This window comes from Nylanderia fulva, unplaced genomic scaffold, assembly GCF_048542155.1.
Source record: "Nylanderia fulva isolate GAGA-0341 unplaced genomic scaffold, ASM4854215v1 Scaffold4, whole genome shotgun sequence".
NCBI lineage: Eukaryota > Metazoa > Arthropoda > Insecta > Hymenoptera > Formicidae > Nylanderia > Nylanderia fulva.
Window position 1 is genome coordinate 2,364,607 of NW_028190476.1, and position 21,442 is coordinate 2,386,048.

A 21,442-nucleotide genomic window follows, 5' to 3' on the forward strand; every position below is an offset into this window, starting at 1 on the left:
AATTGAAATGAATTATTTTATAGCACTCCGCTCTATATATAATTTATATAATTTGAATTCTCGCTCTCGAGTAAAATACGCATCGTGAATCTTGTAAAGTTTCACGAGCGAGATCATCTATTCTATCGTGTTCATATCTCGCTGCAGCTGCAGTTGCAACTGCAGCTAAGCGACGTCTTTCCGATATAGTGGGACATCACGTAGAGCTTTTAGCCTCCGGTTCGATTACAAAATAATAAGTTATTGCGGGACTATTAATAAATTGTTTCTATCGGTTGTGTATCGGCAATCTTATGGGTATTCAATTTAACTGAGAAAACTCCAATTCAATTTCATTATAATTGAATTCCTCTGGAAAACACCATTTTTCTTCTTCTTCAATTCTATTTCTTTGCACAAATTTTCTTTCACTTCTTGCAATATATTAGAAACGCGAATTTTCGTTCTTTAAGAAAGACTTCTTTCTTTTATGCAAGTTGGAAAACTTTCAAAATGATTAATTCTATACATATTTTTAATAATAAAATTATGAAGTGTCATTTATACAAAAAAATCGATAATTTTCTTCAAAACGTTATTATTATTCCTATACAGTCTTTTTTATTTTATTTTATAAATATGAAAAAAATTAATACCAAATTACTTCAACCATAATTAACTTTACAAGAGAACGTGACTTATATATGAGAATTGAGTTTAAAGAAAATCAAACTCAAAATTTCCATGTTATTGATGGAGGTCATCGATTACGTAGGTAGACTACTTCGGATTAGAACTGCGTGCAATATAAACTATGTATACATCTGCATATATCTTGCTCGCTATCAAATTCCTGCCTCGAGAGATTCGTAATTTACATCAATCCTATATCCGAGTGAAGTTTCAGAGATTTTTGATAACAAATATTATATTCATAAAAGAAATAACTGATGAATTAAAAGTTAATTAATTAAAAGCTACATGAAAAAAAGCAGAAAACTCAATATTAATGCAGTTGGAAAATTATCTCATTAATTTACGTCAACACTAGAGAGTTAATCTCGATTAGCGTCAAATTTAACACACACAAAAACGAACGTTGAAAAGCTTGTAATATGCTTCACCGTACGCGGTTCATTTTAATCGCACTCTATCAACGGAGAATTAATGCGTTATTCGTTTACCGTTAAATATGTATGTCACTTCGCCTAATTAAATTACATTTCTATTGCAGTCAACTTCGATCATTTTCAAATTTTACGCGCTATTGGAAAAGGCAGCTTCGGAAAGGTAAGGTCATTTCGCAGTCAAATTATGATAGAATGATAAATAAACATTGTTACAATCAAATTGCGCGGTTTTAACAGCTTCTTGTTTGTGGATTCGACGAACATGTAATAATGCATTTCAAATTACTCACTGGAGTTTCCGAGACGATGTGAATCTTATTTGAATTAATTTTAATTCGATGTTGCTCTTATATATGTGTATAACGGTAGCATGCAGTTTCCGATGCAACACTAAGAATTCTCGAATACATGTATGCAAATTGAATCATCTTGTAATTTGTAATAGACCTGTTGAGTCTCATTCTCGAGAAAAAAATTGGATTTCGCGAAAATATCCTATACGAGACTTTTATTTACGTAATATTAATAATATTTTAAATAGAATCAACTATATAATTCATTATGCAAATATTAATACATGGCGAGGTGCAAAGAACGCGTGAATACATATGTATATTATATGAAGAATGCTAACCTGACATATCGAGCGCACCGTTTCATAATATAGAATGCAACGCAAATTGTATTTATATCGCTATAAAATCGTTACTCTTCTAGTCGTAAAAAGTGCATTCGTTAGCTCTTTTATATTTATGGACCTCTGTAAAAATTTCAAAACCTGTTTCCTTACTTTTATAGCTGGGGCAAATATGCGACGTTCTCACATTTCTTAAAAAAGTGCTAAACTGAATAAAACTTTTATGACAAACTGTCAGCCATTTACAGTTCAAAAGATTTTAATTACTTATATTCCTTATAAATTTATTTTAGAAAGACTTATGCGAAAAAGATTTTAAAATAATTATATAAAGTAAATGCCAATACTTTCGATATTTACTTTATCTATGTATATACTTTTATATGTACTGCCATTAATTATTGAATATCAATACTTTAACTTAAGGCAAATTATTTCGAAGAATAAATAAATTTAAAAAGTTTTACTCTTTTATACTGCATTTTATGAAGAAAACTTAAATATATTACTTGATATCAAAACACTGATTTAACTATACTCGAGCTGTTTTAGCGCGGAAAGAACGTGAAACTCAATTTCTTCTAACAGGTCTGTATCGTACAAAAACGCGACACCACCGGTAATATGTACGCCATGAAGTACGTACATAAAAACGAATGCGCAGAACGGGGTGCCCTGAAGAACGTGGCGAGGGAGGTAGAGATCCTATCGAAGCTAGAACATCCTTGCCTAGTGAATTTATGGTTCAGCTTCCAAGGTAAATTTTTTCAAGATATTAATCACTCGAATTTTTCTACATTTTATAAGAAACGTAAAAATGTACAGAGATAAAAAAAATTAATTTTTGTAAATCTTCCTTTAATTCTAGCATTAACAAAATTCTTGATCATATGCATTGCTATTCTTTTCTCATTTTTGTTGTTAAACTCAATATAATAATTCCTAGCAATCTGCTTAAATATCACTGAAAAAATTTGTTTACTCGATTAAACCTTTGAACTGAATATTATTTTATTAATTAAACGTATAAACATTTTTTAATTAAATATAACATATTAAATCTAACCAAATGTACATTTGACTTAAATATTAATATATGTTCAATTAACAAAATGGAAATTAAGTTGGTAGGTTTAGTTAACAAATTTGTTTTTAGATTAATCTTGACAGTAAACTTTTTTAAGGCAGCAACGTACCATATATATAAATGCAAAATACATCAGCATTATTATCACAAAAAAATCATGAATATGTTTTTTTTTTTCGAATTTAAGTCGACGAACGTGCATTAAGTGATTAGTTTTATCTCACAAAAGCACATAAGGCATATATTTTATTGAAAGAAGTTGAGTTCTATCAACGTCGAAAATACGAATGCAAATATTTATATAAAAACGAGCAATGCAAAACTTCATCTACACTTGCCACGAAGGTTTTAATGAGAATGCGTTCTATTACAGAGTCGAATTATTAAATCTCTCAGACGAAGCAAAACACGATTTTTATATATATAAAAAAAAACGATGTAATATCAAATTCTTTTGTTTTGATGTTGGATATTTTACTGCAAAATAATTCAGACTGAATGACAGAAAAGTTACAACGAAAAATATTATTACAAATCTTTTACAAATAACGATTGTATTAATTAAGTTAATGGCAACTCGTCGAAAATATTAAATCAATATCAAGAGAAAAATATCAGTTTTTCATTGAAAATATTTAAAATATTCTAAACATATTAATCATCTCTCGACATTGCTTGACAATAACTATTCTGTTCATCAATAATTATTATGTGACCACGCAATTTATTAGAATGTTTACTGTATGCGTAGATATTAATATATACGATAATTAGCAGATTAATAATCTGCAGTAGATAATATTTTCCGTTATTTTCCCGTACGTAAATAATATAAATTATTTAATAAGAATTAATTTGTCAGCTATATTGATTAATAATATTATACGTATAATATTATTATATAATATTATACATATTATACAATATTATTATATGTACAATATTATACATATGAACCAATAAAATAAATTATTAAATTCGCATTTGTGCATGTACGTACCGTCTCTTAAATATTTGTAATAAAGACCATGTATGTGGAATTTATAGCGCATTTAAAATGATAGCTCACATATGACGCGAACCAGCGTGGCTGTATTTGATTGCACTAAGTCAATATTGATCGATCAATCGTTCGATAACGTTCCATAATTTCGCTTTCATCTTTCGAATATCGTATCGGAAATGATTATTGGCATGCACTTGTGACATGCAAAAATCACCAATGCCATATCTCTAATAGCAGAACACATCCGAAAAATATTCAGAGGATATCCGAAGGACATTCGAACATCCTCAGAATGTTTTCTGAACGTCTTCAGGATATGTGTGCTGTTAGGGATGCATTGCATAAAAAAAAAAGATTGCACGTATATATTATATTATCGCGTTATAGATGAAGAGGATCTCTTCATGGTATCGGACTTACTTTTGGGCGGCGATCTGAGATACCATATCCAGCAGGAGATTGTGTTCAGCGAGGAAAGCGTCGTGCTGTTCGTGGCCGAAATCGCGTTGGCCCTCGACTATCTGCAGAATCACAGGATTATCCACCGGGACATCAAACCGGATAATATACTGCTTGATGAGGAGGGTGAGTACCTACGTTTTCTTGATAACCGTGAATTGTAATCTCTTGAACTCTTACCTTTCGCCCACACCGTGTAAAATAACGTAGATAAGGTTAATTAATCTTGCCCTGAGGGAACGTATTTCGTAAGTGCGATTATTTCCTGAAAGCTTCTCTTCTTGCTCTGCACTTCGAAAACAATGAGAGACAGACTTGGCCATGTCATAACGCCTACTATCAGATTACGTATATACAGCACGCACATACACAAAATGCGTTAACTTGATGTAATTAAATATTTTCCACTTTTATAAATTTACATCGATTTAATCTAGAAATTGAATCCGCAAATTGTTAATTATTTAATATATGAACACTTTCTATATATGCATTTGCATTTATATAACCGGTAATGATATTTCAGAAACTAAAATTTAATGATTTTGTGGGAAATTAATTTTGATTTAATTATAGTAAATCAATATGTTGTAAATTCTATTAAATTGAAGCTGCATATAAAGTATAACTTCTTATAAATTCCATAGGATAAAAATAATGCATATATATGTGTAAAATTAAAAAGTACTCTTTCTCTCAGTAAATAATTCAATCGACATTTTCACTGCTATTTCGATTGATAACTTTAATCACAATCATCCGAATCTGAGTTTCATTTGTCACAATGCAAACACGAAATGAGAATCGATTAACTATACCAATACACATTTAGCGACAAATGTGATCCACGTGATGAGTATACACAAAGCTTTGAATCCGATCATGTTAGTCCTCATGCGCGTGTGCGCGTTTATGTTCACGTTAATTAAACAAAAAGAATAGAAATAAAATGGTCGACATACAGTTTCGCCAGAAAAGAAGATAAAATTATTCCTATAAACATATGTATGTCGCGAACGAGGTATAAAATGTATTAAAATTGAAAATGGAATTCCTGAAATATTATTATATATATTTTTAAATTGTGCTTTTAAATTGTATGATACATTAAAAAATAATGTAGAAATATTATTTTTAAATATAATAAAAATAAATTTTTAAAATTATTATGATTAGAAACTTATTTTTAAAATATTATATTTAAAAATTTATTTTTACTACATTTAAAAATAATAATTATATTTAAAAATCACTATGATTAGAAACTTATTATCTTCTTTAAATTATGTATGTCGCGAACGAGGTATAAAATGTATTAAAATTGAAAATGGAATTCCTGAAATATTATTATATACATTTTTAAATTGTGCTTTTAAATTGTATGATACATTAAAAAATAATGTAAAAATATTATTTTTAAATATAATAAAAATAAATTTTTAAATATAACATTTTTAAAATCACTATGATTAGGAACTTATTTTTAAAATATTATATTTAAAAATTTATTTTTACTACATTTAAAAATAATAATTATATTTAAAAATCACTGTGATTAGAAACTTATTATCTTTTCTAAATTACATTTACCCGATATTTATTATATATTATTCAGCCGGCACTTTTACATATCTCAAAAAATGATTCAGAATCGAACATAAATAATCGCACAGCGCCTTTTTGAGAGTTATTCTGTATTGTGAAAGCTCTGCAGATCAAACGAGTTTATATTATAAATCGAAACAGTTGGCATTTAAAGCCACAATCAAGCTCTCGCGCAGTTATGTACCTTCGTTTGCATATCAAGCGCCTGATTCCAGTTCGTCTGGTTTCAATATTGCCGCCACCATAGACAAGCATATTAATCGCCTGAGATTTAGTTATTCCATAGTACGAGCGCAAGATTGAAACACCGAATTATCGTTTGACAAGTAAATTTCGCACGACAGATGAGAGATCGTGCCTGTACGTATTAGCGAGTTCGCAGCAGGGCTGCTGCTGGAAACTATCAACAGAATTTATTGGAATTAATTATCTACTGTACTTGTGCTATTCATTCGCATCCCTTTCCCTTCGAGTCTCATAGGATTAATATATTCTACTGAATATGGATTTAGCAAATTATGGAAATACGTGGCATCATGGCGTATGAGGTGCGGAAATTACCTACAAGGAATATACATAGTATGAGAACTAATTATATATGTATATACATATGCATACATGAAGTCACTAATGACAAACTAAAATCCTTTGATTAAATCCTGAGCATAATTTAATATATCGATTAAGGATTTTCTGCGCGTTACTTAAGCATGGAAGGTTTTAATTGTAAATATAAAGTAATACTTTTCAAAAAATATATGTAGAAAATTGACATCCTAAAGTCAATCAATACTAAAATCCTTTGCTTAAATCCTGAGCATAATTTAATATATCAATAAAGGATTTTCTGCGCGTTACTTAAGTATGGAAGGTATTAATTGTAAATATAAAATAGTACTTGTCAAAAAATATATGTAGAAAATTGACATCTTAAAGTCAATCAATATGACATGTCAATCAATATTTATATATTATAGAATCTTTAAAATTCTAACGCGATTTTTAACCAGGTCAACACTTCACAGAATTTATGAAGAATAATCCAAAGTAAGGAAAAATCTCTTATTATTTATTAATACTAGATACTCTCTCTTTCTTTAATATTTTGGCATATTTCCAATATTTTGCCTATTTCTCGAAAAGCCTCAAAGTAAAATATAACGTCTCCTTTTCGTTTGTCCGAAAATGTTATTTCTTATTCTCTATTCTCAATCTAAAATTTCTCGATAACGTTTATACACTTTTCTGATGATAAAAATACTAACAATAAATTGATTTATCGTCGAAATATTAAAGACAAGGCAAAAAATTTTAATGAAGGACAAACTGAGTGAATCTTGGAAGCGCAATATTAAATAATAGATGCCGGCTTTTCGAGATCTTCGACTATTGAATATGCATAAAATATGGCTGCATTTATCAGCCGAGCGAAATGAGAAAAATAATGCAAACAAACAAACAAAACAATGGTAAAATGGATTATTGTGATTAACTGTATTCACATAAATTAGACATGTTCCGAATTCGTGAAAAATCTATTAGCATAAACATCACGAAATAATATTATTCAATTGCGTTTTTGGCGAGATTAATTTATTGATTTTCCGAAAATTTACCTCGAGACAATGATGCCGAATAAAATGCGTGAATAGAATACCTTTAACGTCGACACAAAATTACAAGGGAGAGGTAAAGATAAAAAGAGGGTGGCAAAACTAGGGTGTATACTCAAATCTTAGAATCTTAGAAGCAAGTAAATCTTACTTTTCTTCAAAATTCCAGGTAAAATTAAAGTATTTTAAATAATATTTAGAATACAATTTTGAAATAAGTTTAATTTTTTAACATAAATAAAGTATTTTTTTCATATAATAATGTAATATAGTATTATATTACAATAAAATATATTTTAATACATACATTATAATAAAACTAATAAATTTTATATTCTTTAACACTATACTTTAAAATCAAAGGGGCATTTTTTTTTTGTAATTCCTTAAATTCAAATCAAATTCCGTAGATAATTCCAGGATTTTTCAAGGTAGAACAAAATTCCATGAAAATTCCAGGTTTTTCCAGAGAGTATACACCCTATAAAAGAAAGGGTCGTGCGTTCACGTCGAAGATCTCGCTCCTCTCGAAGGTCGGATCCGCTTTAATAGAAAGATAGACTTGGGGAAGTGACGAGAGTATTTTGTAGGAAACGTTTCGGAGACGCGAAAAGCAAGTACGTGCATTTACGATCCTGAAGGGAAATGGGAGGGCGAGAGAGGGAAGGAAGGAAGGAGACTATCCTAATTTCCTCCTGCACCTGGCCTACGGCTGTTTGAATCTCGAGATTGCCTCTGCATCATTTAAAATTACGCACCGGTGTCTCGCTCGTATCATTTCGCTTTCGTGTTTCATCTAGCGTGACATAAGACCTATTTTGTCGAGATATTGTAGGGAAGTTGGCGAAACTAAGCATTACTTTATAAATTCTAAAAGCTAAATATAGTGCGAGGCGGTGTGCGTTCTAGTGTGTCAAAAATAGTTCTCAATCGTTCGATTTATTCTATGCAGGAAGAGAAGTCAACTTCGACAATTGATCGAAACTCTTTTTATATAGATTGAAGTTACTTTTCCTAAAAATAGGATCTCAAGAGACTACGTTTCAATGATTTATTGTGCAACAGTTTGGAAATTCTTTTTTAAATCCCTTAATAATTCTTCTAGTCACTATTTTTGTATTGCTTAATAACTAAGAATACTTTATTATCCTATGTCTTCTTCAATTGTAATTATTTAAACCAAATTGTTTTCGTAATAATTTTCAACATTAATTTTTTTAATGTCTTCTTTAATATAAATTTTATTATTATATCATTAAAAAATCATTATAATTATTGATAAATATAAGACTAAAAAAATTAATAGCAGTAATTTAATATAATATGCTAGAGAATGAAACATTAAGTATTTCAGGAAGCTATAGCTAGTTCGATCTGTAGTTTAATAATTTATGCGGAAGAGGGATCTATATATGTTGGGGAAAACTTCCGAGAGAACCGTTTAGAACTACTTTCATTAAAATCTAAAACGTGACTACAATGGAGAACGGCATAAAATCGCGATACGATACTACTATCTCTATTTCTTCCTTCCGGTAATATTACATTCCAGATCCGCATTGTAGTAGTTGGAATTTATTTCGTTAATTTTGCCTACACGCGGCTTCACGTACACTCGAGATTATGCAAAGGATTAGTACGGAGAAGTAATTAAGCAGACTGAAGCCATCAAATATTTCGTGAGCTGGAATGAAATTAAGAATCTCAAAGGAGCGCCTAATTCATTTCGCAGAGTCTACAAGCCATAAAATTTCGCGAAATTATAACGGATGTTTCCTATCAATTATACATCTATAGAAACGTTATATGTATGCATATACATATATTATAATGAATAATATAGAAATAAAATGGAGGCTGCAGAAATAAAAAAGAAATCTCTCAAGTGACATTTCTCTCTTATTTCTCTCTTTCTACAGACAATTTTATTTCTGCTGTCGATACCCAGACCTGATTCTAGTGAACCAATAATTTTCGATTACTCCCATTCAGTAGGAAATTGTTATCGTCAAGAACTGCTTTTAAAAGCGACTCTGAAATAGACATTTAATCTTTTCGAGAGAGAAAGAGAGTAAATGTTAATATAATTATTAATTCAAACGATTCCTCTGCTTTTATAAAGTTTTACGTAAAATACATACATTTTTTAGAATAAAAATCTCTTTTGCTTCTTTGTCATAAATCAAAGTGTAAAATTAAATCAAAATCTATAGCATAGCTTATTATTCTTTTATAGATTGACGGGCGAGATATAACTAACAATAAGTTTACTAACAAAGTGATAAATGACACTTTCGATAGAAGCGCGAGCATCTGGTCGCGTTTCCGCAGATCGTCAATTTTTATTTTGCACGGTATTTATAAAAATGGAGGACAATTTTTCTTGATATGTGCAAATTATCCACGTGTGCCTGGTATACTAAAGCACAAAACCTGACTACAATGGAGGGATTGTGTGATATTGCGTTGACGTAATGTGTAGCGGCGTATGTTGGTGTTCATTCTCTTTAGTTTACATCACAGCTTGATCCACATTGCGGTCGCTGCGATGTTTAGAAAATGGCAACGGATAAATATTGCGAGAGCAGAGCGTGGCATACGCGAAAGAGCCGCGTTGGAAAACCAATATCGCGTTTCTCTCTGCTTGTGTGGCACATAGGTGTGTGCGTATGTATACCTCTTAATATAGTCCTCTGATGAGCCATAGGTACAACTGTAATGTAGTTAGGGTTCATTAGGCGTTTATCTCACAAGAAATGTGGCTCTAAAGATCGCGATAACACATGTGCATATACTATTTGCACACGCGTGGTATTATATATATATATATATATATATATATATATATATATAATTTCCATTATTATCTGTATCTTTTTATAATCCCCCTTGCAAAGGCTAAACCCTAGAAAATAAATTTTACGCAGATGTTGCCTCGCTCTCTATCAATTTTTAACACAAATAAATCTCTCAGATTGCAGTAAATATATTTGTGCAGCACGCGGGTTAAATTTTACAATTATTTAATATTCATGCACACGTGCGTAATACTTCTACAATAGATTGCATAAAAATTTGTTATTACTTAATAATTAACATATACGTATATATATATGTCCTTTTCTCTCGTTATATAAGCTTTTATTTATAAAAAATATAAAGCTATTTATATAATACTGAGATTTGTATTATGGATTCGATTATATATAGGTATATGAAACTTGTTATAATCTAAAATTAATTAGCGTATGTAGTCATTAAATGCTGCCACGTGTTTCCGAGGAATATTCTAGAGCAAGTAAATAATTCACTTGTGTTTAGTCATTAACTTAATGACTATTTAGATGATAAACTAAAGCATAGTTTACTTATTGTTTAGGTCACGCTCATGTAACAGATTTTAACATCGCAACTGTACTCGAAGACGGGCAATTGGCAACTTCGATGTCCGGAACAAAGCCGTATATAGGTATGTTTACAGTTTATTATCATTTATATATATATATGTATAATCAAATTTCTACCCCCACATTAATTCTTCCTGTTAAATATAAATTTGTTACTCGTTAAAAACATTTTACTGTATAAAAAGAATCAAAGAAAAACACAGAAAAAAGTTTCTGTGTAATTAATTTTTGCAATGTTTTCCACAACACGTGTAAATATATCTTTATCGCAAATAAAATATCGTGTAATGGTATAAGTGAGATTTGTAATTGAAAAAAATGTTTCGAGAAACGCGCGATATCTATTTATTCTATTGTATATTTATATATATCAATCAAAACGCGATCAGCATATTTTTCTTTCTTGCATTTCTTCTTTTTAACGCGGATTTGCATCAGCCCCGGAAATTTACATGTGTTCGTGCGAGGAATACGGTGTCCTCGGCTATGGATTCGCTGTGGATTGGTGGAGTCTGGGAATCCTCGCTTGGGAGACTCTGGCCATGGAAAGACCGTATCCACTTCACTCCACGACGTCTAACAGGGAGGCTTTGAGAATCTTGCAGGTGAGAGAATCGCGCGAGCTTAGAGCAATGAAAAAAATTGCGCAAAAGAGAGAAACGAGATGGAAATATAATAAAAGAAATATAAATGTGGATATCTCTCTGCGATACAAAAAGTAAAAATAAATGTTCTTTATAATGCGCTATCATTGTATTCTCATATCTACATTTTTGAAGAGCTAAAGGGCAAAATATTTCAACTCTATCAAATTTCTGAAATAATATGTATAAACGTTGTTCTATTAATTAAGGACGCGTCACGTCACGAGGACTTATCATAAACGTGGTATTGACACATGTCATACGATATGCTATATAGCGCCTTATAGTTCTACCAAAAGGCATCCTTGACGTCCGTTCGCGTAATATCGCAGAGTTTACGACGATATAATTCTTACTTGAATTTTTCTTCCTTTAAAAATCGATCTGTTTATCTCCCACCCACGTATTTAAACAAGCGATGCGCGCGCGACAAGCTAGCACGAGACGAATATTCCCGCTTTTTCAGGATGAAAGGTCGATCCCATCGCACTGGAGCCCCTCGATATGCGATCTCCTGGACCGTTTATTAACTCTGGCCCCGAACGCCCGAGTGTCGAGTTTAAAGGAACTGAAGCAAGCGAGCGCGATGAGAGAGTTGGATTTCGACAAAGTGTTGAATAAGCAGATAAAGCCGCGTTTCACACCGCCGAAGGATCACTTAAATTGCGACCCCACTTTCGAGCTCGAGGAAATGATAATCGAAACGAAGCCGTTGCACAAGAAGAAGAAACGTCTGGCTAAACAAAGGTCAACAAAATTATGCATCTCTTATATTTCTCTCTTCTTTTTACGACGATATATAATGGCATATCTATTCCGATTCTCTCTCTTGATATATCCTTCTCTCCACATATTCCTAAGATAATACCGCCTATTATACCGAAGCAATGTATCTTGATGTCCCGTTATAGATCGTTAAGAGTCGAGTACTCGGTGGAGGATCCCAGCGGTTTCGCCGAAGGCGCTGGATCGAGCTTAGACACGCGAAGATTAGCTTATATCCCGGAATATCGAGTTTATAATCGCGAACGCGAGATCGAGAGACTGGAGAGAGAAAGGAAGGAGAGACAATGGGAAGAAGAACTGAACACTGCCATGAAAGGTGCCGAAGAAAGACTCAAGTACGTTCGAGTATATCTCTCCCACGAGGGTGTATCGCGATATCGATGATTATCGGCATTAATATACCCTATTTTTTTTAATATTCGACCATTTTTTATTTTACGTTGATCGGTAATTTTTTATTAATCGCAGCGCCTACGGAACGGGTTAATTTCTCGCATATCCGAGATCTGAACAAAATCAGGGATCATATCGAGGCGAACATTGTTGGACAGGACGGATTGAAACACGCGTTAATTGCTCAAAAACTCTTGATTCTGAATAACTATAATTAAATTTCGATATTATGTGAATTGTAAGAATTTATATTTCAATAATTATACTGAAGAAGACCGCGTGCGGTCGAAACGTTTATAGAATGATTGTAATTTGCGTTAGTTTTAATATAATGACTGTAGTTTTATAATTTATACATGTAATAAATGGTAGTTGACTGAACATCTCGAATATTCAGCTCGATAAGTTGGCCTTATATTTATCACTTTGATTTTTTATTTTGTTTTACCGTGCAGCGGAAAATTGTAAAAATTGTCAATATTCCTCCGATATTTAGTCCGATTCGTGTGATTATTCATGCTTTTCCTCGTGATCTTGTAGCGGATTCTGAATGTCATCGTGTACACATACATTAATCCCCGATACGATATCTTAACGCTTGCGTGAGATATCTATGTCGTAAAACCCTTGATTACAGAATAAAGCAGCAACATCTGCCGGCCCAGCGAACCGGAAATCGACTGAGCGTCTCGACGACGAACGTCAAAGCGCGCATAAACGCCTCACCGAGGCAAGGACGTCGCGGGAGTGCCACAACGTCCTCGGACATAGACTTCATCGACGCGAGTCCGGAGCCTAGCACATCTTAGACAACGCTAAGAACTCTGTACCTACCGTAGCCTATCGATGACCAGTAGTCTCTTTCAACCCTACGAATGCGTATGAAAATTTCAGAGACACACCAATATTTATCTAGTTTAATAATTTACTATAAGGAAGAATAACATTTCATTATTCCTCACTCTATAAAACACACACACACACACATAATATATATATATATATATAGGTACGCGCACGCGCGTATTTAAGAGATTAGAAAATAATTAAATTTTACTAAGTGATTATTTTACTTAACATGCGTCGAAAGATCCCATTTTATAAGTAAAGAAGAATTTTTATACTCCCTGGAAAGATATACGGCTATATAATATTCCTCTTATTTTTTTATCTATTTTTATCTTTTTTATCTATCGAATATAAGGTAATTTATCGCCCTTTATTACACGTATAATCTTCTTTCACAAGCGCAAAGTGTTCTTACTTTAAAACAATTTTATAATTTTTTATGGGAGATTTAAATATCAATGTCGTTTTATATAATTGTGTTTTGATTTTATCCCGAAAAATTTCGAAAAAATCTGATGCAATTTTAAAAGCTTCCGGTTTTTTTGTACGTGCCACATCTTTGCTCCACAATAGATTTAAAAAGTTTAGTTAAATTTTAAACGGATAGATCAAATAATAACTTTCAATCCGCTTATGTTAATTGGTTTCATTCACGAAATCCTGAAAAATATAGATAGCAACTGGAGAACCCTACGCAAGTTATATCAAACTTTACCATCCATACAGAATCATTGTATCAGGAAAATTATACCTTTATAAAATAAATAAAAGAACCCAACCATCCATATTGTTTTGCGGATTTCGACCTATAGCGGCGCAGGCTTATTTTATAAAGCGAACATATATTAAGTATTTAAGTCCAAACACATTACATTAGATTTAATATGTTGCATTTAATTTAAATACTTCTATATGTTCAATTAACAAAATTAATTAGTTGAAAGATTTAATCAAGTTAATAAGTTAGTTATTTTATCAATGTAGAATAGACATCTTCAATGAATTATTATTCATTAAGTTAATCCTTTCAGTACAAATCTGACGTATGCTACGTACGTCTGTCTTGAAGCTTTTCGGGAAAAAATTTTTTGACCACCGCTTTTTTTCTCTAAAAGTCAATACATAATATTTATAAATCGCACTTTCATTATGTAGGGAGAATTAGCAAAGTTCTATATTGTTAAATAGAATCATAGCGGTAAGCATTTAAGATTATATAAGATGGAAAAAATATAGATATGAGATATCAATTTGAATAATTAAAAAAAGTGTTAAAGAGAATTAAAATAAATGTTAAATTTTTTAACATTTCTATATGTAATATAGTACTGAAAGGGTTATAAGGGACGCACATTAATATAATTTTTCTTAGTTAATGGAACTGGGAACAATCACTTATATAACACACACAAACATATATATATATATATATATATATGGTTTATCAAAAAATATATGTTGTTTAAAAGCGAACTCTATACGAATTTAAATAAAAAAATATGAAATAAAAATATCTTTGACATTTACTACTAACGCATTTTAACTTATAAAATTCTCTCAAAAATTCTCGATGCGCACATTATGAAACATTTTATTTTAATTCTCGTACTCTAATAAAATATCTTTTCAAACAAAAGAAAAAATAAAATAACATTTTATTTAATATTTGTATATTTAAAATTTTACTGTAATAAATTTTATAAAGAGTATTTGCAAGATTATATAGTTTGTTTATATAGTTCGCATACTGTTAGAAGAATTGTAAACGCGGATTTAGTATTAACCAAGCGTCGAAGGAGTGCCAAATAATCGATAGCACCGGCGCCGTTTCGCAAGGCTGAGAAGAGGGTGAAAGAGGTCACTTCATCATTTCATCCTATTCCATACAATATAGGCTACATTCGTATAATGAAATATATCTCTAAAACGACGTAATAAAAAAATATAGCGACATATGATTGAAGTTTTTAAAAAATTTCCTCTTATCGATCAACAACTTTATAGATAAAAAATGTCTTCTACATATTATTTCTCTTGACAGAAATGGTTAAACAAATTGGCAACTGTTCTAAATGCAAATAATTGGGGCAATTTGTGTAACAACTGCATAAGCGAGATATCGTTATGAATCATATCTAAAGAGAAGATGAATATTCCAACGTAATTGCATTTGTAAAAGCTACTGCAAACTGGTATAATGGACCAATTATCATGCAATTATTGCATCCACTTGTATTCACGTTGCAAATAATGAATAACGATTAAATTATTGCACTTTAATTACCTTTACGCGATTATCGATTCTAAACGACATAATAAGTGACTATAATAAAAATCATTTTCTTTTTTGTCTTTTTTTAATTTGCACTTATTTATGAAAGCAAATTCAAAGAACTTTAGAAGTAATAAATTTTATTTTAAAAAAATAATATATATTCTTTTTAATGAAATTTATTATTTCTAAAATTCTTTAAATTTGTTTAAATAAATAAATTAGCAGAAATGTGCAGAAATATATATATAAGTCGAAGAATTTTTTAGAGATAAAATAAATTTTATTTCAAAAATTAGATATTAGTCTACTCTTCGGAACCTAGGTTTGCGCTATCAATCCCAAAAAAATTTATAATTTTTCACTGAATAATACTGAGGAAATCTCTGTACAGAGAGATATATGGTTCTGGAAAAACGGAGAAGAGTAACGAAGCGATAGAGAACGATAATCGTCGCAGCCTCGCTATTTTCGATGGAAAAATCCAATAGAAGATAATGCAATTTAGTTTCTAGAGGTCGATGTGAAAGCTCTGGCAGTCTTTTGCACGATAAAGACACCGTTAAATAAGAAAATTCAACCCGTAATAAAGTCTCATCACTTCGCTTTTAATTGCCTTTACGCAAATTAATCCTTTTATAGTAGAGAGTGAGAGATGTCTCTTTTTCCTAGAACTGTAATTAAGAGTCTCTCCCTAACGTCATCCAAAAAGAAGTTTGCGCTTATTTTTATGAAAAAATATTCCACAAGATGATCCAGACTCTTATATATCCTGATTGTGATGCATAGAATATCATGCAAAAAATTTTACTTTGTCGACTTGAATGAGAAAAGTTATGATTCATGATGAGTAAATTCCCGCGAAATGCTTATGGGAAAATTCAATTGAAACTAATGCAATTTCAATCGGCGAGTTCGATAGAAAACGAGAGGCATTTTCGCGACGACCGTTTTAATTCTCTCACTTCTCGCTATTCCCGGATAAAAAGGAAAACGAAGCGCGTTTCTTCAAGGAAAGTAATTATTGCCGCTCGTTAATTACATCTTACTACATAGACAAACAATCGCAAACGAAAGATTGAGATCTCGATGAAAAAGTTACCTCTATGTTTGAGTTGCTTTAGCCTACTTTGCCAGCTTTGAGAACTGTTGCGCTTTGCCACGGAAATTTCATTTATATGTATGAGAAAAACAAGCGCACAAAAGGGAAAGAGAGAAAGAGTAGAAATATTTGCATATTCTTGTTTCCAGGGATTATCGGGAAGCATCATGGATATGACTAATTGGAAGACATATAGTAGAATACAACCACCATCAAACACAAAGCAAAATTGATAAAAAGAAAGTTTTTCTTTATATATGCAAGATTTGTGTACATTCGAAAAATAATCGTTATTAGTTCTATATGATCACCACATCGCTATTATATATATATATATTTAGAAATAATAAATCATTTGTTAATATCACAAAGTATTGCCGTTTTTCCGCTTTTCGGCCAACACGCAAGCACCACCTATCATTTCAAATGACAATACATGGAAGACCACAACACGTCTATAAAATGGTTTTAGAACATGTGAAAATATATTTGTATCTAATCTTCTGTTACGAGAATATGTACGTTCAGAAAAATAGAATACTTTTTCTTATTTCTGCCTACACGAAGAAATGTTGATAACTCGCATCTTCATTTGCTTCGAATATCCTTTATAAACGAGACTTAAACTATTGTCATCAGTCTATGTTCTAATGTTAGATGATTGCTACTAGATGGTATCGCAGATATGCACACTACTCACATCGATTAATCTCAACTCATATTTTTGCAGAGAATGGAAAAAATCACCAAGAACAATTTTTGCTAATTCTTCAAAAGAAATAAAACAGTTGATATATCTATCGGCATGTAACTTTTAACAAGTCCCGAGTCACATCATGTATAATCTAATGTATCCTAATTTGAATATTCGATATTTTATATTAATATAATTCTGGACTAGAAAAAATGAATTGTTAAAAAAAATCAAAGAAAATATTATGTTTTAGATACCAATTTTAGGTACCAATGTACATGTACCGATTTAAGTCTTAAAATATTTTTGTTTGTCTCTCAATCTATTCAGCAATATTGTGCTTGCTATGTTTCTTCACACACCAACTATCTTATACTAGATATCTTTTGATCACAGATCATTTTATGCGCAATGAGAATTTGTTGAAAAATTACTCGATATCATCTTGCATATCAAACGGCTTAATACGAAAGTATAAATAAACTCATTAGCCAAAAATATGCAATATATCTGCGTTAATCATAATAACTATTAGAATATTAATATTCGCACTGCACCAGGTATATATGTATATCACATCTCGGTTTGTCTGAATTCGTTATTATCGACATATTATCTCAGTGTAATATTTGCAAAAGTACAACTCCCAGTATATAAAAAGCAAAGTAACAATATAATGTAAAATATAATGTAAAATTGTTGTTAAAAAGATATGCCTATATGTAAATATATCATGTGCAACTCAAAGCATTTAAGCTAGTATTTATAAAAAAAAAGTACAATGTCCCACAGAAATCGCGCAATTTCTTACACATAAAACTTGTTTAAATCCAACTGATAAGAAATGCGTATTATCTGAGGACATGTATATATGTATATAAAAGCAAAATTATTAAAAAGGAATTAATTTTGGGAAAGGTATACATATATATTCAACATTGAAACGTCCAAAAAACTACGTAAATATATGTTCGATGTAGTTTTTTTAGTAAATATCATTTAAACGGTCGTCACATCAGTAACCTCGATTCTGGAAATCGGTTTCGCGGGTTCTACGTGTATAAAACCTTCCTCGTTATTCATAAACTCACCGATTCGAAGCTGCTGTAAATTCGCCATAATCGAATCTACCTGAACTGGCTGATCCGGTGAAGCAGTCTCACTCCTAAGTTTGCTAAAATGAAGGTAACAAATGCCGCGATACCCTTGCCAAGTTATCTCATTTGGTTTAATACCACGCTCCAACAAAGCGTTTTTCAAATCACGGACTCTCACGCCAGACGAAATATTCGACAACTTTAAAGAAAAGTCGATATGCGCTTTCGTTCTGGTGCGAAGATTCTTTCGTCGTCGGGGAGCACTCTTGCCATTGCTTTCCCCTTTTGTCTGTAACATAAATAAGATTTATTTATAAAAAAATTATTGTATGACAAGTATTATAGAAGAAGTATAAATAAATAAATGATAAAATATTATTTTTTTATTTAATTTAATGTGCTTTACACACTTTATTTAACACAAAACAGATTTTAATACAAAAAGATTTAATTTAACAGAAATTCAAATTTGCACATTATCATTAATAAAAAAGATAACAATTTTGAAAAATTATATATTTTTATAATTATAATTATATATTTATTTAAGACTATATATCAAAGTACTTACTTGCACTTCAGCATTAGAAAGATTATTTTCTTCTTCGACTTTGGTTTTTTTATAAGTACGTCTTCGTGGGAAACGTGGCTTAAGAATTTTATCTTTGACACCTTCCACAGTAGAATTTTCTATATTAGCTGCATCCTTTTTTATATTGTGATGTTTCTTGTTTTTCGAATATTTAACGCGATTTTTTATATATCGATGCGTCTCGATATCGGAATCGACTTCCTTCAGAATTACTATTTTGCCATCCCTGCAAAAGAATAATCGTGTATTTACGCGAAATAGCTCATTTAGCATGATTCAAGCAACTTAATGCATACTTTTCATCCATCTCTTTGAGCTGCTGTAATACCTGCATAGTTTTGAGTTTTCTTTCACTGAGCATGTGCCACAATATACCAGATGGTTTCTTTAATCTCGGCTTCACAAATATAGTTTGTGTTGGTGTAACAATTATATCTACCGGCACGTCGTACTCTTTAAACAATTGTGGTGGTAAATAATCTACAATTTGGCAATCATGCACTGTCGTGATAACAACTGTGTTTTCTGTTATTGTGCCCATTCTCATCATCATGGCAAATTCGAGATCCGCAAAACCTTCTCCTTTGCCAAGCCTGTATCCATCTCGACTGACGCATACAGATCCCAACACAATGAGATCTACCTGAATAAATAGCATAAATTTAAATATATTAAATATATTTTTATCAATTAACTATTTTTCATGATTAAACATATTGAATTATAAATTTAAGATATTAAAAAGTTTAAGAATAATTACCTTAATATTAGAATCAAGTCCAAGTGGTTTACCCACTTGCTCTAGGCCACGCATAGAAGCCAGTGTTTTTAATTGTTCCTTTGTTGCACCAGCAACTGGTGTAACATGCAGAAATAAGCCAGATCTTAACCTGGGAATAGGTACAATAATTTCTTTGTTGGCCTCCAGAGCTAAAAATCGTACTGGTTCTTGCGGTTTGTCTGGATTTATTTTTATGGTTTTGACTTTCTTAAATTCATCTAATTCAATCAACTGCTGCGCTGCTTCCACAGCACCTTTAAAGTTCGGAATACGTTTATATATGTTAACAGGAAAGTTTACCAATTCATTCTTTGCCATATAATCCCACACTTTTCGACGAAAACTCGATTTCGTTATCTCCTTAGCTGTAACATAAAGCAAATAAAACAAATCAAAATTTATACAGTATATTCAACTTGACGTTCACTACAAATTATACAAATAAGTTACACAAATAAATTATAAAATAGTAAAATAAGATATATTTATACCTATTTCTAGAATTTAAACAGAAATACAAAAATACAAATTTTTTTACAAAATTAGATAAATACAATTTGAATAAAAAAAAGGTCTGTTACGCTAACCGTAACTACTCACGTAATTTTTCCGTCATTTTGATTGATTCACTAAAATCTCACAGGACAAAAATTAAGATCTAAAAGAGATTCAGGAAGAATAACTATATGAAATCCTTTACAAAAATAGATCACACGATTTATCCCATCTATGGCTGCGTTCGGAAACGTCCCCCGAGTCACCGAGTGCATTCTCTCTTTCTCTTTTTATATGGGTGCGTTCAGAAACAACACTCTGGAACACCCGATATCCCAATTGCTAGAGTTCCTCAAGTAATAGAGTTAGGACATCGCGTGATGATTTTTGATTGGTCTATATCCTGACCGCCATTTATAGGGAAAAAGTGAGTGAAAGACAAAGCTATATTTACGTATTCTTTTATTGTAAATTATTAGTATTATTTAATATAATTATTAAATATGTGTATATATATATATATATATTATATATAATATAATATAATATAACATAATTATTATTTAATATAATTTATTATTGTTTTATTATTATTTAATTAAATGCTGGTGATTGTAAAATGTTATTATACTTTATATTTTATATATTTAAATGTGATCTTTGTCTCTCAATAAAGCTAAATATAAATTGCAAATAGATAATACATATAAATAATGTATTGCAGAACAATTATTATTTATTAACATGAAAGAAATAAAATATCTATTTAATAGAATGAACCGAATAAAATAATATAAGTATTTCAAATTGCGCG

The 21,442-nt window shown here is 30.9% G+C and overlaps 2 protein-coding genes across 3 annotated transcripts in view; one reads left to right on the forward strand and one right to left on the reverse strand.

Moving 5' to 3' along the window:
* Nucleotides 1-18,146, forward strand: part of LOC114937952 (serine/threonine-protein kinase 32A) — a 25,771-nt gene extending 7,625 nt beyond the window's left edge. For both annotated transcript variants that reach the window (XM_029311617.2, XM_029311618.2), the window contains exons 3-10: nucleotides 1,214-1,269; nucleotides 2,335-2,503; nucleotides 4,227-4,424; nucleotides 10,896-10,985; nucleotides 11,362-11,528; nucleotides 12,034-12,314; nucleotides 12,479-12,688; nucleotides 13,384-18,146. In XM_029311617.2, coding sequence (XP_029167450.1) covers nucleotides 1,214-1,269; nucleotides 2,335-2,503; nucleotides 4,227-4,424; nucleotides 10,896-10,985; nucleotides 11,362-11,528; nucleotides 12,034-12,314; nucleotides 12,479-12,688; nucleotides 13,384-13,555 — 1,343 coding nt within the window. In that variant the 3' untranslated portion in view covers nucleotides 13,556-18,146. The remainder of the gene's footprint in view (nucleotides 1-1,213; nucleotides 1,270-2,334; nucleotides 2,504-4,226; nucleotides 4,425-10,895; nucleotides 10,986-11,361; nucleotides 11,529-12,033; nucleotides 12,315-12,478; nucleotides 12,689-13,383) is intronic.
* On the reverse strand, nucleotides 17,199-20,921 carry lost (methenyltetrahydrofolate synthase domain-containing protein lost). Its single transcript, XM_029311734.2, has 5 exons — nucleotides 20,734-20,921; nucleotides 20,113-20,498; nucleotides 19,649-19,995; nucleotides 19,332-19,578; nucleotides 17,199-19,049 (listed from the first exon to the last, which is right to left on the reverse strand). The coding sequence occupies exons 1-5, from the start codon at nucleotides 20,747-20,749 to the stop codon at nucleotides 18,663-18,665; spliced, it is 1,383 nt and encodes a 460-aa protein (XP_029167567.1). The 5' UTR covers nucleotides 20,750-20,921; the 3' UTR covers nucleotides 17,199-18,662.
* Nucleotides 20,922-21,442: the final 521 nt, after the last annotated feature.

Coding starts and splice junctions, on each gene's coding strand:
- lost (XM_029311734.2), bottom strand. Junction 19,996..20,112: donor GACTTGATTCTAATATTAAG/GTAATTATTCTT, acceptor CTATTTATTCAG/GTAGATCTCATTGTGTTGGG. Junction 19,050..19,331: donor TTTCTAATGCTGAAGTGCAA/GTAAGTACTTTG, acceptor TTTATGTTACAG/ACAAAAGGGGAAAGCAATGG.